This window comes from Prionailurus viverrinus, chromosome E2 (assembly GCF_022837055.1).
Source record: "Prionailurus viverrinus isolate Anna chromosome E2, UM_Priviv_1.0, whole genome shotgun sequence".
Classification (NCBI taxonomy): Eukaryota; Metazoa; Chordata; class Mammalia; order Carnivora; family Felidae; genus Prionailurus; species Prionailurus viverrinus.
In genome coordinates this window covers 13,357,499-13,378,793 of record NC_062575.1, presented here as the reverse complement: position 1 = coordinate 13,378,793, position 21,295 = coordinate 13,357,499, and the positions used below count along the sequence as shown (strand labels likewise).

Sequence of the window (21,295 nt, the reverse complement as noted above, 5' to 3'; positions counted from 1 at the left end):
AGAAATAAAAGAAAAGACCTACAGTAAGAAGATTCCACCTGGAATGGAATATGATCCACCTCACGGGTTTTCTGGGATGGGTGGGAGTCTTCTCAAATACTGTTCCAGGCAGACGCTCAGACTCCTTGTTACAAAGAGAAAACGAGCAGCACTTGGACAGTTGAGCCCTTCGGTGTAGCTCCATTTAACTCAACAGTGGAAATAAAAGGAGGCCTCACGAGGGACGGGGTCTACTAGCTCTCAGACCACACTGCAAACCTCAATCTCTGGCCTTTTGAAGCGAACCTAATGAAAGCAAAATACTAAGGTCCGTGTGCCCAAACTGGTTCCTCTGCATGCAGCCTAGCTCATTTAAACATGTTTTTCCTCGAGGACTTGAGTTATTTCTGAAAGCGATCACTTTGGAATGTCAAGAATACTTGAGCACAGGGACCCGGATAATGGACGTGGAAAATCATGAGCAAGTGTCCTATTTTCCCCACAGCCTTAACTCCAAACGGCTGTGAGGAGCCAGGACACGGGCAGTGAGAGATGCCCTTAACACAGTCCAAGCGTGTAAATGTTTGACACAGGATTGAAAGATGTGTCTGTCATTACGAACATCAGCTGCTGCTTGGGGCCGTTCACCCTCTGCGAGTGTGGGCGTCACACGGCTCTCCGGCAGAGCGGGCGCTGCCTCCACCTCACAAACGAGGATGTGAGGCCATGCAGAGCTGGGATTTGAACACAGGCTGTCAGGCTGCTAAGCCCATACCTGTTAACTCGTTTTTGAGCGCGGGATTTCAGATTAAAAAAGAAAAAAAAAAAGCCCTAAGCCAAAGCTACCTGTTAATACGTAAGCAGTGTGGTCCATTTTTAAATGGAATCACTTCTGCATGTGAGGAGATCAACACCTGACTGCAGTGAGGCCTCCCCGACACACAGCCTCTACGATTACTTCTCATTTCACTTCTCCGCCAAGGACCACGAGCACGTTCCGCGGAGCCAGAGCAGCACGTTGAACACTGGCCGAGACACGCGGCGGCCAAAGCTACTGGCTTCACGTGGAGCACACCAGGCTCGGGCCCAGATGCTGTATTTCAGGCCAGGCTCCAGAGCCGCAGCCTCAGTCTGTTTAGTCTCCTTTTGGGATGCGTTAAGGGCGGGCACGTTCAGAGAGAAGAGAAGTGAGTCCAAAGAGATGCTTTGCCCCTGCCCCTCTGCCGTCCCTGGTTATAGAGACTGGCGGAAACAAACCCATGGGAGTCATCAACAAGTACTGGGAGAAAAGGAAGAGACAGTGGTCTTGGACCACTTGCTGCCATTATCCTTCACTGAATTATAGAAATCACAGTCTGTATTTCCTGGAACTTCCTTGTCAACTTCTGGAGACACCAGGCTTCTAGGTGTTTCTCTGATGTAGAGATGACGTTTTGTGGAAACTCACGAAGCTGCCTTTGAGCCTGTAACAGAAGGAGGTTCGCCACCACTGGATCTCCCTCACCAGAGCTGCCACCAAGAATCAAACTGTAAGGCAATTGTGGGACAGCGCTACTCAGTCATTGAATCCATCAAGGAATAACTGCAAAACATTATCGTAATCTATAAGGGGTCAGAAAAGTTTTGTGTTTTCTATTTATTGGTTGGTGGTTTTTAGGTATGAACTATTTCCCCTTCAGCCTAGAGGGTCCCTCAGTACTCAGTCTAGTGGCCAAATATTCTGGGGATGCAATTATAACAAGGCTGCCTAAATGAAGCCATGCTCAGTCTCAAATAAGAGGTTGGGCCACGGGTCCTTGCTGCTTCCTAACGAGCACGGACAACTTTCCTGCAGCAAGAAAGGGTTCCCATCCCATCTACTCCTCCCAGAGACTTCTTCTTCCCTTCCATCTTGCTGGCGATTTTAGGAATCTCTCGTCTGTGCAACTGTCAGCTGATGACACACGAGGCTGACATGTGGCTGAACTTTCCAGGGGAGGGGAGGGCACTTTGGCACGAAAGCCCCTTAAGCCTCCTGCGCTGCCACAGTCCCACTCTGACGGGCTTCCATCTGGATACTTTTCTGTGCAAGGATCGGTACCTCTGGGAGGCCAAGGGCCCTGCACTTCTCTTAGGTCTTCTCAATGCCCCATCAGTAGAAAATGCCCCCTTCCCCACAGATTTCATAAGCAGGGATTGAGGGAAGAGAGACACAACAAGACAGACAATTATCACATGATGAGCACCGGGATGCTCCTCTGAACATACCAAGAAGGTGTTCATGGGATCATAGGAAAGAGGACAGGGAGGAAAGGACCGGGGGGAGGGGGGAGGCATTGGTGCGAATAGCACTGAATGACAACCAATATAGCCAGCTTGCGACTGTACCACCAGTGTTACTGCTACAACCGGAGGCGACATCAATGCCAATAAATGGGTTAAATGTAAAAACAGCCCAAGAATAAGCCACCAACTGCTTCGCAGCAACCCCACCAACAATGCATAATCAGCAGAGTGGGCAGTGAGTCAAAATGAGTTCCTATTTCAATAGCAGCAGGAGCAGAGACTTCTGGAAAATCAGTGGAAATTCCACAGTCGGGTTGGCTGGGACAGGCTTTTGGAGGAAAGGTGGCCACGTTGGCGGCTCCGCCTCCAAGTTGTCGGCAGCAGTGGCACTTGAGAATCAGGGCTCCTGATTTCAACTGGTTTTGATATGAAAAGGCTATAGGACTGTTCCCCTAAATATTTTGTAGACCCAGTGAAATTTACACAAAAGCCGCAAGGCTGCCCTACACAGCCTGAGGCCACCTTGGCACTACTGAAACATGGAGGGGGTGGGAGAGGAAGACAGAAGAGGGGGATGGCCAATAGGAATGAGTAAGAAGGAAAGAAAAGGAAGAGAGATGTCCACAGCAGAGGTTTTGTTGCAATGCAAAATACTGATGGTAAGGAAAAAATTTGTTCCAGAGAGTTCCCGAAGGATTAAAAGCTAGCTTATGCGTCATGCCAATGAAGCAGGTGAGCACTTCCCTCTTTGAACTAGACTAAGACGATAAAAACAGAGAGACAAAATGGTGGAAGCCTCTTATATCTTCCTCTGCTTCACCCCATGCCAAAGGTAGGCTTTTGAAAGCTCCAGGAAATTATACAAATACTCCAAATGAAATCAGGTGAGCTAAAGGCTTACAGATGGGGTTCTTTCCAAGAAACCCAGTGTTTGGCTTCATTTTCAAAGAAGTCCATTCACAATCCTTAATGATACCAGTACTCATCCATTTGAAACTGGATGAAAAAAAAGAGGAAGCCCTCAACACTTGACTCCCAAGAGTGAAAAATTTATTGTGCTGGTCCTGAAAACCAGCCAGCCTGTCATTCAGGTTCCTCAAAGCCAGGCAGGTGGCATTTTATTCTTGGGCCTTTGGGCAGACAGGATTAGTCAAGGAGAGCATTTGCACAGCGCACAGTACCGGGAAGTCGTTAATTGCTTGTATGGACCAACGTCGCCGGGCAGAGCGAGGAGACATCTGTGCGTGAAAACGTTACACCCAGGAGGAGGGAAGAAAAACACCAAGAAAATTAAAAGGGAAAAATATAGAATAAAATGAAAGCTTCCCACATATTTGATGGATTAAAAGGTACCACAATATACTGCAAAATCAGGTTTGCATGACTAAAAATCTGAACCTAACCACAGCAATATTTGGAGATTCCCTCACCTCCCTCCAGACCCACTGCACTCCAAACCCAGCTTCAATGTCATAATTCTTTGGTTCAAAACACATTTCAAGATATTGAGGAGGCTGGCATCAATACAGCTCTGACAAGGTCAAGGTTTATAGTACTCTCATGAGGATTAAGATCGTAGGGCAAGCAGAGAAATAGGTAGAGGGTCTACTCTCCCCATCAAGAGCATACATTTGTGCGAGAAGATTCTCATTCCTAAAAATGAAGAAGTTCGTTGGTAGACTAACACCAAATTGTTTCTGATGTGTGGTTGGGGTGGGTGGGGCCAATGGGGGAAATTGGAAGCCTTGACCTTGGGGTTGCAGGACTATTTTCGGAGTGACACCATGGGGAGGCAAGAGCCCATGAGAAATGAAGGGAATGAGGGAGCAAAGCTGAAAAGCTGCTGTCCCGGGAGCACGTGCTAACAACGTGAGCATCAGTGTGAAACTGGGGCTGAAAAGCACTGTTTATGGGAAATCAGAAATTATCCTATTAACTTCAAGACCTCCTCAGTTATTTACACTAGAGCTATTTTAGTAACATAAACTGAAGCATGGGTGGAGGTTGCAAAATGTAAAAAATGTTTATAGGCCAATGCCTAATGTTTATCACAAGTTCTAGGTCTTCTGATTTGCCCTAGGAATAAACAATATTTCACCAACTATTAATAGGTGGTCCAGTTACCAAATGAACGTTAGCATCTCTCTGGGCTTTCTAACTTCCTATGAAATTTGATAGTTGTTTCTGGGTTTTTTTTTAGGTCTCTCACATTTTAAAATATTTAGGAGAGAACCTTGGAATTTCATCTGGAGAACATTTGGGTGAATATGATAATATGACCTAAGTAGGGCAGGTTAAAAACACACCAAAAAACAAGAGAAACGAACAGAAAATCCCCAAAGACTCCATAAAGATTCTTATAATCTCCAAAATACTCTATAATTCCTTCACTGCTATACTTTAACATGGTCATATTTTTTTCCTATATTCTTACTCATTTATAGACCTCAGGGGTAGAGATCTAAAAGAGAATAAAGATATGTAGGAGAAAAATTGGGGCTGAAAATAAAGACTTCAGCACAGAGAAATTTAGTGATCTGGAATCATTTCAAGAACAAAAGTAATAAAAGTGGTATTATTTGACATGTCAAACTAGATACCTGAGGATAAGAAAATACTCCTTGAGGGATAAAACCATATTGACCTCTAACAGGAAGGAAGATGGCCTATATAAGATATCATGGCCGGGTTGCCGTATTTCATTTCCCTAACTCCCCCACCCCGCCCTCTGCCCCGTGTAAATGGGATGAACGTGAACAAGGTTTAAGGAGAGATGAATGTATTTCAGATTCGTCACAAAATGACTCACTCACTTAACTACTTTATACAGCTGAACCACATGAAACTTTTTTTTGAGATTAAAAATGGTCAAATATCAGTAATTTCATAGGATGTCACCTAATAACTACTATCTATCTGTCACGCACTGAAATGTGCCTCCCTCCCCCAGGGCTTCTAGAGTTCTTATAATGTTCTACTTCTTGGCCTGGGTGTTGTTAGTTCACTGAATTATTGCCAATGATTTGTGAACTGTTCTGTACGTATATTATACAGAAATACAAAAGTTTCAAATAAAATTATAATAAAAGTGTCTGCTCCACTTTTATGTGGTCACTATCTCAAATAAAACCCAAAGACCATGTGCTATACTAGGTCATCCTAAGGGACTATAAGAGCCCATTTTCTGTGGAGAAGCTGTACACCGGGAATCATCCCAAAATGAAGGATCACAGTCCTCCCCCTCCTCCCCAGCAGATCCTACCTGATACAAGGTAATTATCTATGCGCCTTTGGTCCCTCTTTGTGATTGTGGTATTTATAGTAAAAGAGGCCAGACAGTGAAAAACATGGGCGTAAGGCTTTACAAATGCTTTTGTATTAGGAGAGGCCCCATGGTGGAAATGGAGTTATTTTGACTAGACATGGCCTTTTTGCACTATCAGGGTCATAAGTGCTAGTCAACCTACTTTCCCAATCCAAATCCAAGCATGAGTAACACATGACATGATTCGAAGGAGGACTGAGAACTCTCTTGGACTAAGAGATCTCCTCAAATGGGCCCTTACACTCAAGAAAATTCCCCCATTTACCCAACCATGAGTCTGTTTGGCTATTATGTCAATAAAATGCCCTAGTTCTGACCATCTAGCCAGCTGCCTGCTAGCTTGCTTGGAGGGAGTGGGGGGGAATCCTAAAAATTTTGAATGTAAAGGACCTGTGGGGATAAATGTGTTCTGAGACAGTCAGCAACGGCCAGAGGGGCACAGTTCCATCAGAGATGTGAAGAAGGGGACTACGGAAAGGCAACAAAGATATCACTGTCCCCATTCAAGTGAGTGGTTTTGTCCAAGGTCGGTCCTATCTCAAGCATCAGCTCCTGCCGCTCGCTCATTTCAGTCACATACAAACTCTAGGACTACACAAAGTCAGAGGTGGACAACTATCAGTGTGAACCAAGGTTAGACAATACAATGCAATCGAGGTGAAGACACCTCTAACACTTGCTGGAAACTGGGTTTTTATTTAAAATAATTCAATTTTTTAAAAAACACATTTCAATTAGAGTCAATCCATCATTTAGCCGGGGACAACAACAAAGAATTCCTAAGGACCGAGCTCTGCTTAAAACATCATTTCAGTTAAAAGCCAGTTTAAACCAGCCTCTCAATCTGACAACACAGGAAGAGTTCTTAGAAGCATTCCTACGCTCTGCCAACATTCTCTACACTGTCGTCACCAAAGGCTTCTGCTTCTGACAGCTTAATAGCCACATTAGGAACGATGAGTTCCTTAAGAACTCAGGAACACAGCACAGGCTCAGGTGATTTTGTATAAACTGACCATTCAGATGGGCATTTTAGTGGAGATTTAGTAAAAGCCTAAGACCTCTTAGAGATCAACTTTATAACTTTTCACCACTATGAACTTCTAAATATATCGAGATCCCAAGCCTTCTGAAGCATCCCTAAATTTGTTGACAAACATCAGAATATGAAGGAAGATCTGCAGCTAAATTATGCTACCTGAAACAAGGGGAATCAAGCTTCGTAAATGGGGGTAACAAGGATAGGGTTAAATGGGGAGCGAAGAATATGGATTCTAAGAACCAACCCATCCCTCCACACACACAATTCACAGTAGTTAAAACCAACGGAAAGGAATGAAGCAAAGGTCTTTCTTGAACCAACTAGTTTTGAAAGTTAGAGACTATAGGGGCATCGCTAACTTAGCTGCTGTGCAGAGCAGGCAGGGAGACAAAGAACGAAAATCTAGAAGGAGTAAGAATCAGAGGCCATGCCTCTCCTGCTTACCCGCTCCTTGTAGTAGAAGGAGCTGATGGAGACCTGCTCTTTCTCACTTCGAGTGGGGCTCCCACTGTATAAACGAAGGTTGCCAGGGGCCTCTGTGCGGATCTTCATTGGCGCAATCAAGCCAGTATGATAAGCAGACAAGGCTGACAGAGATCTGTAGTTGAAAACAGAATTATCCATACTGGCTTCAGTCTTTCCTTATTTCCAAATACTGTTGCTCTTAAGCACATGATGAAACCAAGAGGAAAAGATGGGTAAAACGGGAAAAAAAGGAAACTCAACAAAAAGAACAAAACACGACTTTTGTCTGCAAAAGCGGAGAATACTTCTAAGACTGTATACATAGAAAATCAAAGGAATCTACAAACTATGAGAATGAACAAGTGAATTTAGATACAAGGCCAATCTATAAAAATCTGCATTTTTATACATTAGAAACATTTAGAAATATCTTAAAATTTTCATTTACAATAGCATCAAATACCTAGAAATGAACTTAATTTAAAAATGTGTGTTGAAAACACAAAATATTGCTGAGAAATCAGAGAAGTATCATGTTAGTGGATGAGAAGTTTCCATATTACTGTCAAGATGTCAGTTTTCTCCAAACTGATCTGCAGAGTTGACACATTTCCAATCAAAATATGAAGAGAATTTTTGTGTAGAAACCGATTAGCCATGTCACGTTTTTACAGGAATGCAAAAGACCTAGCCAATAGCTAACATGATCCTGAGTAAGAGTAATAAAACTGGAGGACTTACTAGCAGATTTGAAGACTTACAATATAAAAGCTACATTAAGAGTATAGTGTTGCCATAAAGAGAAACCAATAGAGCAAAGGAAAAAAGTAGACTCTAGAAATAGACCCACAACCATATTCAATTGATTTTCAACAATGGTATCAATGCAATTTTTTTTTAATCAATGCAAATTCAATGAGGAAAGTCAAAATTTTTCCATGAATGGTGCTGGAACAATAACTATAAAGCTCTACTGAAAAAAGCAAACTTTGACCCCTACCTCACATCATACACACAAAAAATTAATTTGAGATTGACTACAGACCTTAAAGAAGGACTCTAAAACTATAAACTTTTAAAAGAGAAGAATATTTTTGTAACCTTGGGTTAGGCAAAGATTTTTATTTCTAGAACACAAAAGCACTAAACATAAAATTTTATCAAAATTAAAAACTTGTATTTATCAAAAATCATTACGGAGAAAGACAAACCACAGATTAAGAGAAAATCTATCTGGACTTCCAGCAAACGATTTAGAACCAAAATAAAGAACTGACACAAATAAATAATAAGAAACCTAGTCCTATAGAAATGAGCAAAATACTTGAACAGGCACATCACAAAAGAATATACCCAAATGATCAATGAGCACACAAAAGCTGCCCAACATCACCAGTCATCACCACAGTGAGATACCACATACCCATCACAATGACTCAAGTTGAAAAGATTGAAAATATCAAATTTTGGAAAGATGTGGAGCAACTATAATTCTGAAACATTGCCGGTAAGAGTGTAAAATGACACAACCGCTGGGGACAGACTTTTTGGCAATGCTAAAAAAAAAAAAAAAAAAAAAAAAATCAAACATACACCTAACCTATGACCCAGGGATTCTGCCCCTTGGGTAGAGAAGTTAATATACATGTCCATAAAAAGACGTCTGTGTGTAGGTCTACTCATGATAGCTCCAAACTAGAAATAATTCAAATATCCCTCAAGAAGAGAACGATAAATTGTATTATTTTCATACAATGGAACCATCGATATATGCAACTCTGTGGATCAATTTCAAAAACATAAGAGACTCTTAAATATGGAGAACAAACAGAGGGTTACTGGAGGGGTTGTGGGAGGGGGGAATGGGCAAGGGGCATTAAGGAATCTACTCCTGAAATCACCATTGCACTATATGCCAACTAATTTGGATGTTCCACTATACGCTAATTTGTATGTAAATTTAAAAAATAAAATTAAAAACAAAAAACAAAAAAACATTAAGTTAGCAAAACAGGTGAGACACAAAACAGCACATGCTGCCTGATGTGCTACTTAGACGAAGCTCAAGCACAGGCAAAACCACAACTATAATGATGGAAGTCGGAAGACTGGTTTCCTCTGGGTGTAAACAGAGAAAACTCCTGTTCTCTATGTTGATCTGGCTGTTGGTCATCAAGGTATACACTTCACATCCGTGTACTGTAAATCAGACCTCACTGAAACACTGTTAGTGTGCAAACCGTTCTAATAGGAACATTCTTCCCTCCTATCCGAAGCCCAGATACACATATTCTTGTTTCCCTTTGAGAGCAGGTGCTTGTTTTCTAGTCCAACCTTTCGAAAATAGAACCCAAGTAATACATGGGGTCTCTGACACTTAACTCCCCAGGCCTGTGCAGTCAAGGTCTCATCTGCTCAGGTGACTGCAGAGATTGGCAGACTCCCGGGACAGCAGTGGTGCCTCCTCATGCACTCGGTTCAATCTTTCTTTCCTGGAAGTATGCTAATTATATTTCATCCCATACATCCAGGTGTTCGCAATGGGAGGACTTTCATGTTATCCTAGACACCGCACTGCAGGGGCAGAAGTCCCTCGTACACACCTTATAATTTTTAAGTTTAAAAAACCAGTGGTATGGGGGAGGTTGTGCATGTGTGGGGACGGGTGTATATGAGGACCCTCTGTACCTTCCACCCAATTTTACTACATACTTAAAACTGCTCTAAAACATGAAGTTTATTAATTAAGAAAAAAAAAAAAAACCTTTATGATGGGATCCAGCAATTCTGCTCATAGGTATATACTGGAGAAAAATGAAAAGCTGTGTCCACACAAAAAGTTGTACATGAATGCACAAAACAGCATTATTTGTAACAGCCAAAAAATGCAAATAACCCCAATGTCCACAGACTGATAAAGAAATAAATAAAATGTGGCATATGTATATGACAGAATATTATATGGCAATAAAAACGAAGTCCTGGGGCGCCTGGGTGGCTCAATCGGTTGAGTATCTGACTCTTGATTTTGGCTCAGGGCATGATCTCACGGTTTGTGAGATTAAGCCCCCTGTTGGGCTCTGAGATGAGTGTGGAAGCCTGCTTAAGATTCTCTCTCTCTCTTCCTCTCTCTCTCTCTCTCTCTCTCCCTCCCTCTGTGCCTCTCCTCTGCTCACACGTTTCTCTCTAGAATAAAATTAAAAAAACAAAAAAAGAACTACTGACCATGCTACAATATGTATGAGCCGTGAAAACACTACACTAAGCAAGGGGCGCCTGGGTGGCTCAGTCAGTTGAGCATCTGACATTAGCTCATGTCATGATCTCATGGTTTGCGAGTTTGAGCCCTTCGTCGGGCTCTGTGCTGACAGCTCAGAGCCTAGAGCCTGCTTTGAGTTCTGGATCTCCCTCTCTCTCTGCCATCCCCTGCTCACACTCTGTCTCTCCCTCTGTCTGAAAAATAAGTAAACATTTTTTAAAAGTTAAAAAAAAAATTACACTAAGTGAAAGAAGCCAGTCACAAAGGACCACATAATTATATGATTCTATTACTATAAAATGCCCAGAATAGGCAAAATGATTGACAGAAAGTACATCAGTGTTTGCCCAGTACTGGAAGAAAGGGGGACTTGGGAGTGTTGACACCTAGGGGATGCAGTTTCTTTTGAGGGTAATTAAAAATGTTCTAGAACTGCGCATGATCTGTGAATACACAAGCCACTGAATTATATACTTTAAATGGGTCAACTGTATACTATGTGAATTATATTTGAGTAAAACAGTGAAAACTTAAACAGTAGTAATAGGAAACACAGAGCCACACGCCAGGCTGTATTCTAAATGCTTCCCAGGGATTAACTCATTGATTCTTCCCAGCAACCCAAGTATGTAGGTGTCACTATCATCCCCAACTTATTGGTGAGGAAACTCAAGGATGGTTTAGATAACTTGCCTAAGGTCACAGAACAGCAGGGCCAAGACTTGGACCCGGTGGTTTGGCTCCGGAGTCCACATTCCCATTTGCTACCTTAGATCTCCTCTTAAAAACAAAACAAAGCAAACAAAAAACCGACACACAGAAAAATAACGGAGACCAGACAGGAAGCATGTTAAATTGCTAACGATGACTCCCCATGGAAAAGAACAGCTTTCAAATCTTAACTGAAAACTTCCATAATGTTGGAGTTTTTCCAACCACTGAATGTAGTTTATAAAAATTTCACACGTTCTGGTAATGTTAGAAGTGGCATACTAATGTTGTGGAACTAGAGATGACCTTTTTTTTGTTATTTTTCTATTGTTATTTAATGTTCAAATAATACTTTAGCAACAGGGGAAAAGAATTTGCCTTGTTTTGACAACAACTTTTATCAAACTTCTTCTAGTGGTTTGGTGGTAACCTGACAGTACAAATCTCAGCTGAGTAGCAATTTAATGAACCTGATCTTTCTCCAATGAATCTTCTAATGGGTATTTACTGAAGAACTAACACACACTGTCCCAAGACCAATGCAGTGATAAACCCCGGATGTCTGCCCACTTATGGCTCCGTGAGTGCAGCTTACACCTGCATCTCCCAGGCTCACCTCGGAGTAGGTTCTGTCGGAGACACTGCTCGATGCATCGTCATAGGCCGCGTGAAATACACCAGATAGCCTGACAAAGGAGACACCACATGGGCACATCAAGGTCAATGAGTTGCACACAGGAAATCCGAAGGCAGCACCGATCAGTCCTCACTACAGCCACACTTTAACAAGGACAAAGGTCAGAATCTCTAGGATCCAGGAAGGATGGGATGTGTTTGGTGTAGAAAAAATCTTCTCAGGTACTTTCTACTTCTTTGCTAGGGGACCTGTCCTACGTTGAGAATCAGGGATCGTCAGAATGAAAAAATTAAAACTGCAATTCTGTTGAGTATTCTCAGGAAATGTCCACAGAAGCCAATTCAGCACCATACCATTTAACACTCTCGCAATCTTTTGAGTTACCAGGAAACGACGACAGATTTTCTGATTTGTCTGAGATTTCTTTATAGACTATAGGACAGTCTCAGCTTCTCACTCTCACAATCTACAGTCAGAGAACCAAAAGAAAGACAAACCTGCTCCACAGAACCTGGCCCCCGAGGTCCTAGGGAAGGGAATGTTGGCATCTTGGTATGACCCATAGGCAGTGGTCACCCGGGCAAACGTTGGTAAGGGCGGAGTGACGGAGTTTGGGAGTGCAAAGGGGTTGCTGGAAGTGCTGTCTTCTTGGTTCTGAAATTTAAAAATTAACAGACTAGGGGCACCTGGGTGGCTCAGTCGTTTAAGGGTCCGACTCTTGGTTCCGGCTTAGGTCATGATCTCACACTTGGGGAGTTCAAGCCCCACATCAGAATGTGGAGACTGCTTGGGATTCTCTCTCTCCTCCTCTCTCTCTGCCTCTCTCTCTCTATCAAAATAAATAAATAAACTTAAAAAAAATTTTAACATACTAAAAACCACAGGCTGTCTTAAAGCTGACTTACAAAATGAGGATACATTAGTTTGGGGAGGAAGAAATGAAACAAAACACCAAAGCACGAGTCGGTACAAGAATCCCACCACAAAAGACTCAAGGCAGGAGACGAGCTGGCGCAGGCAGGGCTCCAAACAACTCTGGTTGCGCTTCACTTTTTGCAGGGAAGTGTCTTTCAGGATCTAGAAAAGGCACGAAACACAGTCAAGAATAGCAACCTTCTCTCTCCTGATTCATTTTATTCTTCAAAGCAGTGGGAGGCCGTGAAGACGCAGGGAGACTGGAGCACAGCCGTGCCTCAGGCTTCCAGTGCAGCAACCTACTTTCCACCTGCTCTAGAGGCGCGGAGAGCAGATGCGTTTCTGTGCCCTCTTCGAGAAGCCCGTTCCTCAGCCAGGGTGTGCACACACATCTTTACTGTGAATTCTACTCCTGCCCTGTCCTAGCTTGACCCCTATCCCCCCCAGGAAAATCTCAGTACCTTAGAAGTAATGCTCAATACAAGCCCGGGGGAGAAGATTTCAATCCAGTAGAAATTATTATAATTTTTTTCTTCTTTAAAAACATAAATCCTAACATTTTAAGGCACATACTGGAGACCTAAAGTGACATACACATACTGAAGACAGGCATGTAAACTGGCTGTCCTGTAACGAAGTCATTACCCATGTGGGGCTACGGGGCATGGGAAGTGAGGAGAGTCTGAATCGAGAGGTTCTGGAAGCATACAATTCATACCAAGTGTTGAAGACTGAAGACTTATTAGTACAAGAATGTAAAGTGTCTCAACAATTGTTATATGGATTGCATGTTGATATAACACTTGGCACATACTGGATTAAGTAAAAATAGTATTGAAATTAATTTACCGGCTACTTTCCATTTTTTGTAGTGTGATTACTAGAAAATTTTAAATTACGTGTAGCCTACATTCTATTTCTGTCAGACAGTACTCAATTAGACTTTTAGAGATACTTCCTAATCCTATCATTTGTATACCAATAGGAAGATCTATATTTTTTTTATATGTGCAAATAAGACAATGAAATATTCAAATTCCGAGTACAGAAAAACAAACAAAAAAAAAACCCAGACTCGTAACTAGAGAGAACAAATAGATGGTTACCAGAGGGGAGGTAGGTGGGAGATGAGTGAAATAGGTGATAGGGATTAAGACCACACTTAACGCGATGAGTGGTGCTGAGTGATGTAGAGAATTGTTGAATCATTGTATTGTACACCTAAAACTACTGTTAACACTGTATGTTAATTATACTTGGATTCAAAAAATTCCAAGCACAAAATGTACCTCTACCACAAAACCAAAGTAACGTCTGAGAGATCTTTACGCCACCTGAAAAATTTCTTGTCTACGTATCTTATCCCAAGAAGACGGGCCAAGTGTGTATAATACAAACTAGGCCAAAGCGAACAGCATTTGGGTCAACTTGGTTGGTCAGGACTTTTCAGTTACTTCACACAGGCTGCTGCTCACACTGAAAAAGGTGTAGCATCCCCAGCTCGTGGGGCTGTTTAAATGGGGGTTCTGCCTGATTAGCTCTGCATGAACTGACAGAGCAAGTTCCTGAGCCAGCAGCTAAGAGCAGACGCCGTGCCGGTCGGCCCTGTTTCGGGCACCGCCATGCCTCCAGACGCCTCACGTGTTCAACGAGCCAGCCGCGCTCTGGGATGACACCGTTTCCTCTCATGGAATGAACTTTTTTAGTGACCTCACATTTTGTTTTCTGATTATAAAGTATCTCTTAGCTTCAGAATACATCTTGCCTACTGTTTCCAGATAAATGAAAATGTACTGCAGGGCTCTTAACCCGGGATTGATGCACAGCTTTAATGAGATCTCTGAGCAGATGAGAGGCAATTATGGAACCGCATCCTATTCACGCACAGTGTTTCTGAAATTATATACCACAGTTGCGCAAATTTTTCTGTGTCGGTTTCATTAGATGTTCAAAGGGGCTCCACGACCCAAAAAGGCTGAGGACCACCTCCACTGTTTGCTACACACAGTGAACAGCAAGGGCTAACCCGGTGGCGCGGAAGGACAGATGACTTTCAAATCTTCTCTATCGGACTTTTCACTCGACCTTACTCCTCAACTCAGACACGGACGCCCGTGGACAGAGGTTTCCTCTTAAGACACCTGAGGAGAATTTGTGAACACAGACCCCCACCTTCAGCAGCTTGGCTTTCATCGTGGACGTGATGGTGGTGGGGTTGATAAACTGGAACGAGGGGGCAGCGTTGTTGGGATACTGCGCGGGGAACTTGACCAGCATCTTGACGCGGTGGCTGCTGCAGTGCACAGACACCGTGCAGCTCCTGTCCGCCGCATCCATCTGCAGGGGACAAAGGGACAACCGCCTGGGAGGGAGGCCACCATTCGTTTTCAGACTCAAGTGAATTTAAACAAGCTAAGTGCAAGCTCAAGGTTCCTGGTAACTGGGTGGAGGGGGGGATTCCCCAAAGACAAGTGAATCTGGAAGATTCAGACAACTTGTGTTCAAGACAGATGTTTCATTTTTAGCACTGATTTAATAAGTTCAAAGTATTTTGACGTAAAAAAGCTTCAACCTAAAGCTGTGAGGTAGACTGGAACTTGTTATATTTATTTTGAGACGAGAAAAGAAAGCACGAAGAATGGAAATACCTGACTCAAGTTCAAAAGAACTCCTGGGAAAATCCATAGAGACAGAAAGTTGATTAGTCGGCACCAGAGGCTGGGGGGAGAAGGCAATGAGAAGTGACTGCTAATGGATATGGGATTTTTTAGGGACGATGACAATGCTTTGGAATTAGGGGTGATGGTTGCATAACTCTGCGACTGAGGTTTACAACCACCAAACTGTAAACTTTAGAAGGGTAAACTTCATGGCATGTGAATTTTATCTCAATACTTTTAAAAAAGCACTCCTGGAAAAGGAATCAAGATCTCCTTCTTAAAAGAGACTCACTTGGCTATCCACACTCTTCTCAACTGTTCTCAACAAAGGGGGTATGATCTGAATCGATACAGATAGCCAATTAATCAGAGGATTCTTTCTCTCTCTTGATTTCTTGTGCGGCCCACCAGAGAAGGCAGCTGGAGTAGAGCAAAAAACAGGAACACAGGTGGGAAATCTGGGGACAGATTTCAAATATTCTCTCTTCCACCAAATAGCTGCTGACTTCCGACAAGTCATTACATCTCTTAGGGTGTGTTTCCTCTTCTGTTAAGTGGGGATAAAAGCACGTGTTGCAGAGTTGTTTCATTTATTTTTTTGTTTATTTCTTTTTGAGACAGAGAGTGAGCACAAGGGGGCAGGGGCAGAGAGAGAGGGGGGACAGAGGATCCCAAGCGGGCTCCATGCTGACAGCAGAGAGCCCCGTGCGGGACTTGTACTTGCGAACCGTGAGATCATGACCCGAACTGAAGCCAGGCACTTAACTGACTGAGCCACCCAGGTGCCCCTGCAGAGTTGTTTTTTTGTTTTTTGTTTTTTTTTTAATGTTTATTTATTTTTGAGAGAGAGACAGAACACAAGCAGGGAAGAGGCAGAGAGAGAGGGTGACACAGAATCCAAAGAGGCTCCAAGCTCTGAGCTGTCAGCACAGAGCCAGCCTGATGCAGAGCTCCAACTCACCAGCCTCGAGACCATGACCTGAGCTGAAGTCGGACACTCAACCGACTGAGCCACCAGGCGCCCCCCTGCAGAGTTGTCTTAAAGGCCAAAGGAGATAAGTATGTACACACAGGTACATATCCATGCCTACCGTTTGTTGAATCTGGGCAAAAGAGAAACGAATCAAGCTTCAAAACTCCTTCACAGGGGCGCCTGGGCGGCTCAGTCGGTTAAGCGTCCAACTCCCGATTTTGGCGCAGGTCATGATCTCACAGCTCATGACACAGAGTCCTGCGTTGGGCTCTGTGCTCACATCGCAGAGCCCGCTTGGGATTCTCTCTCCCTCACTCTCTGCCCCTACCCCGCCCCTGTGCTCACGTGCACTGTGTCTCTCCCTCTCTCTCAAAATAATTAAATAAACATTAAAAAAAAAACCAAACAACCTTCTTCACAGACTCAGTTCTCTGAAGGAAAGCATTTCATTACCCGCCCAAAATGAAAAGAGTAAATCTTTCCACATGTTAGACGAACAGAGAGGTTTGGTGATCTCACTAGGAGCTGAAGTCATTAAGGAAATGACCAGCTCCAAGGGCAGGTAGTACAGCAGAGCACAAAGAACCTTGGGGAGGCAGGCGTGGCTGCCAAACTCAGCTCTGCCATTAACTATGGCAGGAACCTTTGCCAACTCACGGAGCCTTCCTGGATCTAAGGATCTTCACACATGGGAAAATGAAGTGTTGGAGCATCTAAGAGGATTTCAGGACACGTGAACACCAGTTTATTGCTTGGTCCAGCTTATGAGAAAAGAGTATGGTAAGAATATAATTTACATTATAAGACCTCTATTTCCTTAGAAAGTCTAGAAAATAAAAAAGCAAGCAGAGAGGTACACCTGTTAGAGCAGCGGAGCTATCTGTAGCCACCATCCTGGCTCAAATAGTCCCCACTCCCACAAAGTGCCATCTGCAAGCATGAGCCAATCATTAGACTACTGAGTACCTCCACGTTGACATTCCGGATCTGCACGTTGATCAGGGAGAACTCCTGCTGCAGAGTCTGAGGCAGTCCCAGCTGATCTGACTTCTTCTCTTCCAGGATACTGCTTGGGGGGTCTTCCTTTAAGACTAGCAGGAGAGAGAGGGTCTCCAGTTGTTGGAAAATGTTTTTTGAAAATGAGTCAGAGAGCAGTTCTGGGGTACCTGCCAGAACTGAAATGCACAGAGGGGCACCTCACCTAAAACATCAGTTTAACCAATTACCTTCTTCCTCCCCATGGCTCGAGTTGTGCTGGTGATCCGTATCTTGAGTGTGAAGGGTCTTCTCTGGTTCCGGCAGAAGAGAAATGCTCTCAATGAACTCATCAACACCATCTAATATGTCATTTGCACAAAGCTGCAACAAAGGGTAAAAGATCTAGGTCTCCGGAAGTCAGTGGAAATGTTCATCGAGTCTGGTTCTGACTTAAAAATGGGACTCACGAAGGCTAAAAGACGTCAGCCCAAAACCGAGACAATCAAAATAGGTTTTACCCACCACCAGCTCCCCCTGGTTAAATACACAGGAGAATAGGCTCTATTATCTACATGGAAATTTTTCATCCTGTTCATCCTTTATGCAAGCCTCAGAAAACATTATTTTAAATTCCAAGCCTTTGTGGAGTTACTCAGCTAACCCAAGACCAAAAACGAATACATGGTACTTTCTGGAGAAAATATATTTGAAAGGCAGTAAGGTGATGATACTTGACCAAAATGCTCAAGAGTGACTTCTTACTAAGCAATGTTGCACATTTTTTAAAATTTTATTTATTTGTTTGTTTGTTTGTTTTTAAGTAACCTCTACATCCAAAGGGCTTGAACTCACAAACCTAAGAGCAGGAGTTGCACGTTCTCATTCCCAGGTTTCAGCACCGAAAAAACCCCAAAACACAATAAACCAAAAACCCAACTCCATGGTGTTGTAAATTTCAGCCAGCATTTTCCATCCACCCTATACGGAGCACTGTGGGGGAAGCAATACAAGGGAGGTGTGGCTCCTGCCTTTAAGGAGCGTGGCCACTGAACGAAAAGAACCACACTGAGGCGGGAACACAGCAAGGGGCCGTGGCAGCAGGTCACACCAGGTGCCACCGTGGTTCGTGGAAGAAACAGAACTTGTGGGGCAAACCTTGAAAAAGGCTTCAGAGAATAGGTGCCACTGATGGATGTAAAGGGCTCTGAACACTGCAGAGTGTAAGGTTCGACTTCCTAGCTCATTTAGAAGAAGAGAAAGAAATTAAGCCCACAGGCCATTTGCTCAGTAGGCTATCTACAGTCTCCTACCGGGACAGGAGAAAAGGCAGTCGGAGGCTTTTCACGCTTAGAAGTGCCAGATACGAAAGTTGGCTCTTGGAGACCGCAAAGCCTCAGTGTGGCCTATACAAGCCACTCAGCCAACCATCAAGTATTATTAAATGTCTGTCATGTACCCTCTAACGTCCACAACTACTAACCCTTGGTTTTGTTTTGTTTTGTTTTAAGGTTTCCAGCGTACCCGGTTATACTCCTCCACAACGGCGCTGAATACATACCCTCTGCATCTGGGAATCCACCCGCCACATTCTCAAGGTCTGATCCCGTGACCACGTGACCAGTTGGTAGTCCTTGGACCCTAGAAATCACCAAATAAGAATCTTGGAATTTTTGGAGGGTGGGGTGGGGGGTGCGGATTCAACATCAACTTTGCTACAAGTTGCAGGGGAGCGAGATTCCTCCCTTCATTTGGCCATCCATCCATTCAATAAATACTTACTGACCAACGCCTATATGCCAGGCACCGTTCTAGATACTAGGGCAACGGCGCGAATGCAACAACCTCTGTCTTTACAGAGCTCACAATCCAGTGCTGGGAACAGACCAACAGATAAATATGCGATAAAACGTCTGGGAGTGATAGCGCTCTTGCAAAAAAGGATAAGACAACTGCCGGCGGAGCTATTTTTAGACAGGGCTCCCTGAGGAAGTCGCATTTGAGCAGAAACTTAAATGAAGCGAAATAATAACTGGCAGGTGAGCAGGTGAAAAGGGATGCTGGGATTTAACGTCACACTGAACTTTCGCCTCCACAAATGTTCCTCCTTTTATACGCTCCAGAGGAACTGAGCGTGAATATGATTTTTTGAAATGAATTGCTTTAAAAGCATAATGACACCTTACTGTTTGAAAAGAATTTTTTTGGCAAAGAGATGCATCTCTTCATAAAATGGATAATCGATCTTGAACGTTCTTAATGGCCTGAGTTACATTTTCACATATCAGGTCTGGTCAAAGGGAAATTATTCTAAAAAGGTTTGGAGAGCTTTATGAAAAATCAGGGCATTTCAGAGTAATTAGGTCCTATCTAGAATCGCCTCTATGGCCATCCTTAGACAGCCGGGAATTTAGAAGACTTTAGAATTTTAATTCCATCCAATTCCCTCATTTTACAGACGGGCAAATGGAGGCACCAGAGGACACACTCTGTCCGAGCTAACAGGGTGGGTGAGGGGCAAAAGTTCCTTCTCTGTGCCACTGCCTTCGGTTGGGCTCCGCTCCTCAACGTGTCAGCATTTCCCTGTGTGTGCCCCACGGGTCACAGCTCTTTTGCATAACTGCCTGCCAGGAGTCCCCTCGTATAGACTCCTGCTCGTGTCAGCCACTGTCTGTCTCCACATCTGGCTTCTCTTCATACCCCTGACTGAAGAAAAGTTATGCCTGATTCCCTTCTAAACCCAACTCCTCCACCAGCGCCTTCACCCCCCATTCCCTCCGACCCCCACGGGGCCCTTGCTTTCCCACGCCCTCCCTTTCTCGCACCTTCTCCTCGCCCTCAGAGACAGGGCAGCAGCTCTAACATCAACTCAGTCTGCTCCTTGCCTTTGAAGGCAATTTCTTTCACGAATCCAGTCCCCACCGCCTCTGTTCACGTTGCCTTGTAGTCTGGCCTCTAGCCTCAATCCGCTTTTGGAACTCCTCTCTTAATGATCATACGGCCCCCTATTTGTACCATTACGCGCTCTTCTCTTATTCCGCACATCCATCCTTCGGCAACACCTACAACCAGCGACTGCCGCTTCCTTCATGAAGCATCTTCTTCCCCTGGCTACAACACCCCGATTCTCTTCCTACCTCTCTAAGGGCCCCTGCACCGGAGTGAAAACCAAAATTAAACCAGTAAAAATTGACCAGGAAGACATGGCAGTAAAAATAAAATGGGGCAGCCTGAAGTTGAAAAAGAAGTGAAATACAGGAATACATGCAGGATGATTAGACTTATAAAAGGTTCGACAAGCACACTGAAACTATTTCAAGGGATGCGCTAATGGGTGGCAAAACTCTAAAAAAATAATCATTCTCATGAGTGTTAGGACAGCGTGTCCTTCTGGGGAAGGGAGGGCACTGTGATCGAGAAGTTTCTGGGGCTCTAGCAATGTTCTCTTTCTAGACCGTGGTGGTAGTTATGTACATTTTCACTTCATAATTTGTTAGAATGTACACGTTTCATGCAATTTTCTAGACAGATGATATACTTTACAATAAAAAGGAATTTGAAAAAAAAAAGCACCTGTAACCGGTACTCAAAAATCTCGTTACTGACTAGACGGTCCCAACATACACAATTCACCCTGCCGGCTTGCAGACAACACAGATAGCTGAAAATGGGTTGCTAAAACCTTTTCATTCCAATCCAAAACTACAGGCCAACCTCTCCCTGCCAAACCATGAGGAAACTACATCTTCTATTTACGATGGCAAAATGCAAGAGAGGAAGTTGAGAGCCAAAGTCATGCATGCAAATTAATGGGATAAAAACCAAGCAGCCTCATGTTTCTAGAAGCAGGGAGATTTGGGAAATAAAGATGGGAAAATTCAGGGGGTGATCAAAAGAGTCCCTTCAAAAACTATCCTGGAAGAGGCTTGTGAAGTCACAAACAAGCCAGGATAAGAGGACTGCTCTGATCTCAGGATTACAGAGACCTTTCCCGGGACTCTGGACAGTCCACACCACTCCACTGCCTGGTTTTCCGTCTATCATATGGAAAGACCTTGAAATCCACTTCCGTTGCATAAAACCTTTAGA

At 43.6% G+C, this 21,295-nt stretch overlaps 1 protein-coding gene across 10 annotated transcripts in view; it reads right to left on the bottom strand.

Moving 5' to 3' along the window:
• Positions 1 to 21,295, bottom strand: part of WDR59 (WD repeat domain 59) — an 85,313-nt gene that overhangs the window by 18,036 nt on the left and 45,982 nt on the right. For 8 of the 10 annotated variants that reach the window (XR_007147343.1, XM_047835440.1, XM_047835443.1 and 5 more), the window contains 9 exons: positions 18,768 to 18,847; positions 17,458 to 17,590; positions 17,198 to 17,322; positions 14,771 to 14,935; positions 12,665 to 12,760; positions 12,181 to 12,337; positions 11,663 to 11,732; positions 7,056 to 7,209; positions 3,426 to 3,482 (listed from right to left, as the gene is read on the bottom strand). Coding sequence is in view for 8 of the 10 variants with exons in the window: in XM_047835440.1 (XP_047691396.1) it covers positions 3,426 to 3,482; positions 7,056 to 7,209; positions 11,663 to 11,732; positions 12,181 to 12,337; positions 12,665 to 12,760; positions 14,771 to 14,935; positions 17,198 to 17,322; positions 17,458 to 17,590; positions 18,768 to 18,847 (1,037 nt within the window). In the remaining 2 variants the exon portion in view is untranslated. The remainder of the gene's footprint in view (positions 1 to 3,425; positions 3,483 to 7,055; positions 7,210 to 11,662; positions 11,733 to 12,180; positions 12,338 to 12,664; positions 12,761 to 14,770; positions 14,936 to 17,197; positions 17,323 to 17,457; positions 17,591 to 18,767; positions 18,848 to 21,295) is intronic. The other 2 variants (XM_047835441.1, XR_007147344.1) reach the window with 2 other exon arrangements.